Source organism: Odontomachus brunneus, unplaced genomic scaffold, assembly GCF_010583005.1.
Source record: "Odontomachus brunneus isolate Ranch 3 - 2012 unplaced genomic scaffold, Obru_v1 Obru_scaffold_019, whole genome shotgun sequence".
In the NCBI taxonomy this organism is placed as follows: Eukaryota; Metazoa; Arthropoda; class Insecta; order Hymenoptera; family Formicidae; genus Odontomachus; species Odontomachus brunneus.
The window spans coordinates 2,184,216-2,191,918 of NW_022639469.1; the positions used below are offsets into that span (position 1 = coordinate 2,184,216).

Here is a 7,703-nt window from a genome sequence, read left to right on the forward strand (position 1 = left end):
ATATATATATATATATATATATATATATATATATATCTATATCTATATCTATATATATATACATGTATAATATAAAAAAAGACTTCTATTATATATAATATATATAAATACAAAGTATTTATATAATTTTTAACCATAAGAGAGTATAGAAGAGAATAATTTTATACATTGTTATTATACATGTTTGTCTATAGTAGTTGCATAATATAGATTGTATCACTAATAAAAATATTCAGTGCAGTAATTAAGACTAAATAGCAAGTGATAAATTTAAAATGATTGTCCCTAATTTAAACATCTCTGAAAATGAAATTATTGCAGTTGTTTGTGTGTAACATTTTTATTTTAGCAAATAATACCAAAAAAGTTTCCTAATAGGTAATATTTGTGTGTACATTTAGCAGTTCTATATTTTCATACACTATTAAATATTCATGCCATTATCAAAAAACAAATATCTTTTGTTCAATGTAAGCAGTCACTCAACAGCTAATGCTAGATATTCTCTGACCTTCATATTTAATATAGATCATAGAAAAAAAAAAAAAAAAAAAAAAAAATATACATTCTTAGTATTTAAAAACTTTAACTTGTTAATAAATAAACGTTGCGCACAACCAACTACGGTATAACTCTCATGTGCTATTTCGTTTTGCATTAAAATGATCGTGATAGAAAACTTTCAATTGTCTACAGTCATATGTCTCTATTTTTGTACAAACGCAAAATTTTAAGTAAATATCACAAATTAATATCTTCTCATTAAATACACTTCAGAAATCACTAACTTACGATATTCGTCGTGATTATAATACTAGTTAAAGTTATATTATGCAATGTAATGACAAATATTACAATGATTCGTGCAGTTTCAACAAATGCCAAGAAATTATTAGAAATATTCATTGTAATATCATCCAACAGAAGAATTACGAGTATTCTTTGTTTACATGTTATTATAATGTAAATTATATGCTTTTTGTAACTATATGTGTAGTGCAGTTACAAAAAATAAAACTTTATTAAATTGATTTGCATGTGTGTGTAATTGTGTACATTATTCACAATATATATTACTTTTTACTTGATCAATTTTGATATTACCAAATATGGTAATATTATAGAGGTAAAATTATATTGTAAAATATTTTATTAAATTTTTTTACACGTTTCATAAATTCAGGAAATAGTTTCATTACCAAAATAAACACATTGTGTTGAAACAATTGTTCAACGAATTATTTCTTAATTTCAAAGAAAAATATTTTTTAATTTTGTAATATAATGAATTATTTTTTTATTTTGCGATATAAAAATGTAGAAATAGTAAAATATCTTAAGCTTTGTGATAAAACGGAACAATCATACTTTTATTAAAGTAGTCCAAATGTACAACCTTAAATTCTTGCTCTGAAATTCATCATGCTTTATCACCTACAATTATATTATACAGCGGCATCGAATCTAACTGTAATCAACGAAATATTCGCGATCGAAAACATAAAAATTCCTATATTAGAAAACGGGAAAGTTCTTATATTATCTATATATAATGAATTCTCCCCCCCCCCCACACACTGTCTCTCTCTCTCTTGTGCGAATTACTTAAACTTCAATTATAAAGAAAGTTCTTTACATTCTTTATGAAAATATTTTTAGCAGAGATACACACTATTCTATCGGGCAGTTTTCATTAAGAAAACATAAAATTCTCTTCACACCGTATGATTACCGTGCAAAAAGAGTAGTTTGTCAGTTAAATGGGGTGGTATCGCGGCTCGCCTCATGTCGTATAGGATCTGCACATCCGCTGGTATTCGTGTCGGTGGTGCACAGCAAGCGGGCACACAATGATATCTGCTCGCTAGTTTCCCTAGATTTGGACACTTCGCGGAAACTTTAGCCCACCACTGCAAGGGGCAGTAGTCAAGTGGAGCCGTCGTTTCCGAGTGATACTGGACTATCTCCAAATCCGCTTTCTTTTCCGCAGGCATTCCACCCGTCTGTGAAACGCAGTATGCTCCGAGTAAGATCCCAATTGTACCTGTAACGAAATATATTCGGTTTGAGTGACGACGTACTTCACATTACTCTTGGAGATGCGTCATTCTAATTACAGTCTAAGAATACCTGCTGATGATCTGCTTTTTTTAATCGGTAGCTCATGTTGGGCCCTTTCGGAACTGTTTTCTCCGGATTCTTCATTAATCAATTTCATGAGCATCTCCTTTATGGGGTTGGCAACCATCTTTTTATCCTCTTCCGTAGCGTACGGCAATTGTTTGAATCTATATACGCGCGAAAATAATAGTTTAAAATAAATTTTAAAAAGATATAAGTTTAAAGAGATCCTACAACGGGAGATCTACCTGGGATCCAAAGTAGTTGCGATTTGTAGAAGTAGCGAGACATCGTTATTCGAGTATCGCTCGTACAACATATTTGACAAGGATTCTTTGAATGACTTGGCAACCTCATTGTCCGTGTCCTTCACTTTGAGATGCGCGGACACGAGTTGCCAAAGCAATGGTTTTAATAACGATATCAGAGGCATTTTCTCCTCACTTAGCGTCATGATAGTAACTTTGAATGGTTCGAGAACATTAACGAGATCCTCCATGATTTTCCATTGTTCATTGGTGAGCTCGATTATTTCCTGATCTATACCTTCCATATTATCCAAGATAGATACAATTATGTTGCGACGCATCACCATTTGTTCTAGCATTGTGTATGTTGACATCCAAACAGAAGGGTAATCTATCAGCATTGTATTTTCCTCCAGCTGCTGGAAGCAAAACAAAATGAATAAACGAACAAAAATAATTAAATTATAAAATACTTGAATTATTTACTTATTCGTATATGCGTGTAATAATTTATATGCTAGATTATATACCAAATAAATATTATAGAATTGAATAAGTTTGGAGTTAATGTTATAAAATTAGTTAAGTTAAAAATTGTATAAGTAAAAGTTTAAAAGTTAAAATTAAATTAATTAATGCTTTTTGCACAATTAATTTTTCAATCATAGATACAATTTATGTGAAATAATCGAAAATCTTTCATAAGAAAATAACAATTGTTTAGTGCTCAGGATTTCATAAAAGAGAATAAAGCTCCAAAAGATGAAAATAACCCTGTTTGTATTATTTTTTTATTTCTTTTTCTATTTATAAACAGACCAAAATAACTTTAACATTTATGAATTATTTTAACTTGTATAAAAAGAAGTTATTAAGTTACATTTGATGCATTTTACTTTATTTAATTAGTTTAAAATTAACTAAACGTTATTAACTTTATAACTCAACTTTTAATTATTACCTAATTCTAATAGAAAATGAGTGTCCGACAATTCATCACGGAGCTACGGTGTACAGGTAAATTAAGTGAAACTGAATATGAAAGTCTTCTATCATTTTGCAATCTTTTTAAATTAATAACTCTAAATTTTATGTAGTTATCAAATTAATAATGAATGAAAACAAAATGATAGAAAACTTCTGTTAAGGTGACCAGATTTCTTAACTCCAAATTCAGGACATTTCATAAATGTGTAGAGCAGGGAAGCAGATTATCGAAAACAACATATATACGCAAACAACAACACACACACACACATATATACAGAGTGTCTCACTTTCCTCCAAGCATTTTGTGGGACGTAGAACAAGTTGAGGTGAACATAAAAGTCGTATACCGTTTTACGATATTCGCAATAATTATCGAGATATTAATTGTAGAAAACTTGTAAATAATCATGCAGAATATGGTAAATGAGTTATAGTAGCGACGACTGCCGTCGTGTACATATACTTTAGGTCAAATTGAACAAAAAAGTCCTCTACCATTTTCCAAATAATTATATAGATTTTTAATTATTTATTAAAGAAGATTATTGCACGCTTTTGCGTGATAATGCACTCATCTTCTTTAATTAATAATTAAAAATCTATGTGATTATTTGCAAAATGGTAGAGGACTTATTTGTTCAATTTGACTTAAAGTCTAAGTACACGACAGCAGTCGTCGCTATTATAACTCATTTACCATATCCTGCATGATCAATCACAAATTTTCTACAATATCTCGATAATTATTGCGAATATCGCAAAACGGTATAGGATTTTTATGTTCATCTCAACCTGTTCTACATTCCCACAAAATGCCCAGAGGAGTGTGAGACACCCTGTATACACACACACACACACACACACACACACACACACACATGAAACAATATCTTATTATCAGATACTCTATACAGTATATATTGATATATTTGTATAAGAGAGAATTGACACTTTAGCAGGAACAGAAAAGTAAAAAGTAATCTCGCGCTGGTAGTTAGATCAGTCGGCAATTTCTGCTTTTCTATCAACGCGAGTTCCGATTGGCTTCTTGTTTTTCTGCCAAAAATGTGAATTTTCAAGGATACCTCCGACAGTTGTTCCTGCATGGTCAACGTCGCGGACGCTCCTGGATGGCCTATGATCGTTCCAATGACTGCTCGACATTTGGCTAATATCGGAGCCACTTCGGAATCCTCGAAACAAGTCTGCGCGCACACCTGCAGAGAATACAACAGGCACGGCACAATAATCACATTGCGACTCTTCAGCGCGTTGAGCAGCTCTAGTCTCGAGGTGCTGACAACCACCGCCGTTACTCTCTCGATCTTGATCTGCCACTCGTACAACAGCATGTCTATGACATTACCCCACTGAGTCTCGTCCCAGTCCAATGGCGCGTGAATAGTACTCAAAACTTTGCACTCTAAGGCTGCCTCACCAGAGTTCTGGTAATAGATCGACACAGTAACGAAGCTCTCGTCAGAGTTCGACTTCCACTCCTCAATCGTGAGCCCTATGTCTGAGCTAATGCCTGACAACACTTCTATCACCGAGTCCCGGAAAGTATCGTATATCTTTGGTATGATCTCCTCCTCCAACTTATTTTTGCTAGGAATCTCACAGGGTGAGCGTAAGGTGGCTACCAATCTCTGGAAACCACGTCCTTCCACAACTTCTGGCAGCTGCAGGTCCATTATGATGAACTCTGCTATGGCATCCGACACAGTCTTCCCATCTATGCTGGACTGACTGGTGCCATTGTCCTCTGACATGAGAAACGCCACATTCTGATTGTTGCTGCTGGGTCCTTCTTTGATCATCATCCTCAGTGGCTGACCAATGGTGATGTCATCCTCTATATTGGACAAGCTTATATTGGGATCTGTGACAAACTGTATGTCACCGTCTATCTGAACCGTGCCATCCACATTGGTGGTGTAAATGTGCTGCGCTGGGCTGAGACCTTTCATCAGTCTCTTCTGCAGCCTGCGCTCCTTGGTCTCGGGGGTAAGCACCTGGCCCTGCTTGCGCGGTGGGTTCGACAGCTCTAGCTCCAGCAGCTCCTGAGCATGCTTGTTTTGCAGGTGCATACGCAGATTACTGGTGTTGCGATTATAGGCGATCTGGGTCTTGCACAGTATACATACGATCTTCACTTTGGTAAGGATGTCGCCGTCGTCAGTGGCTGGGAACCCGAAGAACTTCCAGTAAATGCTCCTCATCGACATCGGCACGACCAGTTTCTTGTAGGTAAACGTGTGCTTCTCCTCCATCATCTTCGCTAATACCAACTGCATATCCTTGCCATCCTCCAGGCCGCTCGTTTTCGTCGAGCTGTTTGTCGCCGACGACTGCTTGTTATTCTCCATATCGGAAGGAACAACCTGACACCCGCGTGTTCGTTTCCTCCTAATCTTCGTGGAATTCGTTCGACGCACCGTCCGTTTAACGCCACCGCGGCGTGTTAAGCTACCTCACATATTACATTGTGCGTATCTCGTCAATATGGTGGACTTTCGTTGCATAATTTTAATCACGATGCTGTGATGCTCAAGGAACATCATGCATCAACGGATCACGATTCCGTCCGCCGGCCGCCTTTCGCAGAATCAACAAATTTACCGCGTGCCGCACTCGCGCCGATATATCTATCTATCCTCTCGTACTCTCCCCGTCGATGAATTATTCCGTAGATATCGAAGTTCAATTTCTCGCGTCGAAGAGACCGATGCCTAAATCGGCTATATCGACCAATGCTCGCGCTCGCAACGATGCTATCGACTTTGCGCACCGTTCGTCCAAGGAATATCGTTATCCATGAACCTCGCCAGACCCGCAATCGATTCGACTGTTCGGCTCTTGCGCACAAAATTCCGATGATGCACTTCAATCGAAACAGAAGGCAGGAAGTGACGTATGCATTTGCTTGTCCTTTGTCGAGAAGTGCGACATCTCTCACTGATAAGACGGTGACGAATCGCGCAGCCAATCTGCTCGCCGCTTTTCCTCGAGAGCAACGCGTTTATTGGTTGTTCGAACGTCGTTTGGCTAGGTGTCGTTTGTTTTGCGTGGCACAAGGGAGCTTCTGTCAACGGAACTCGTGAGCATTTAAAGCGGGAAGCACACACTCTCGCATAAAAACATAATACACACGCATAAGGAAATGAACCAATCAGAGTCTTCATTTTTATTGCGCGATGAAGATGAAGGACTCTGATTGGTCAATTTTCTTATGCGTTGTGCATTGTACCTTCATGCAAGAGTGTGTGCTTCCCGCTTAAAGCTAGCGGCACACGATACTTCCCTAATAGCACGCATGTTCAAAAGACGTCCAGAAAACATTCAGAGGACATTTTATGTTCTATGGATATCCACTGGACGTTCCCTGAACATTGCGTGCTATTAGGGTTGTTTTCATGCCGAGTTGTATTCTCTTGAAAAATATTATACACGATGTTTCGAGAAAATTATAATATACGTAACATGAGCTATAGCTTTTCATATAAATATCGTATGCGATATTTTTCGAGAATGAGGCCCCTGATTTGCTTGCTGAATGGAAATACTCTATTCTGGGGCATTTCTGAAAATGGATGGAAATGTACCAATCAAAACAGAGTATTTCCATCCAGCATGAAGCAAAGCCGCTGGCTTTAGTCCCGATCTATATATAGATGTAGTAAGTTTTAAGAAATTGACCAATCATAGTCGAATTACAGAAGAATAAGTAATAGTGATTGGTTAATTTCTTACGGCTTAAAGCTTACTACACCTATTGTAGATCGGCACTTATATGGAAAATCATTATCATTTTTAGATAGGTTGATTGGTGTATTATTTGAAAACATTTGCAGCATCAGATGTTATTTAATTCAAAATTCTGTTCGTTTTCTGCACTAATAACAAGTGCAGTGTTGGAACCCAACAAGCTGGAATGTAACAAGTGTAACAAGTTGGAATGAGAGAAAATATACTTTCTTTCGCTCTAACTTATTGTTCAAATGTTCTTCGAAAACGAACAAACCTCAAGTTTTTATCCTGTCTGTCCCTTATGATTGTGCTACTGAAGGTTTGTGATATTATTGGCTGCGTTCGGTAGAGAAAGCTGCTTTGCAACTGTGTAAAATTCGTGAATCTGATTGGTACATGCTCTTGGATTTAACAAAAATTAAGAGCATACTCTAATCAGATTCACGAATTTTATAAAACAGTTGCAAAGCAACTTTCTCTGCTGAACGCAGCCATTAATTAGATCGATTAAAACCCACGCAGTCGAAAACTCTATAAAATAAAGTTCAGTCAGCGACATCTTTAGCATTTAGAAAACATGCGCTGCGACTCGTT

At 36.4% G+C, this 7,703-nt stretch overlaps 1 protein-coding gene across 2 annotated transcripts; it reads right to left on the bottom strand.

Moving 5' to 3' along the window:
• Positions 1-1,342: 1,342 nt before the first annotated feature.
• Positions 1,343-6,251, bottom strand: LOC116841897 (zinc finger BED domain-containing protein 1). Of its 2 annotated transcripts, none has more exons than XM_032810361.1 (4): positions 4,445-6,251; positions 2,370-2,785; positions 2,131-2,288; positions 1,343-2,044 (listed from the first exon to the last, which is right to left on the bottom strand). In XM_032810361.1, exons 1-4 carry the CDS (start codon positions 5,726-5,728, stop codon positions 1,716-1,718), a joined length of 2,187 nt encoding a protein of 728 aa, XP_032666252.1. In that variant the 5' UTR covers positions 5,729-6,251; the 3' UTR covers positions 1,343-1,715. The 2 variants fall into 2 exon arrangements, with proteins under 2 accessions (XP_032666252.1, XP_032666250.1); XM_032810359.1 differs by having other exon boundaries at positions 2,370-2,788; positions 4,445-6,250.
• Positions 6,252-7,703: the final 1,452 nt, after the last annotated feature.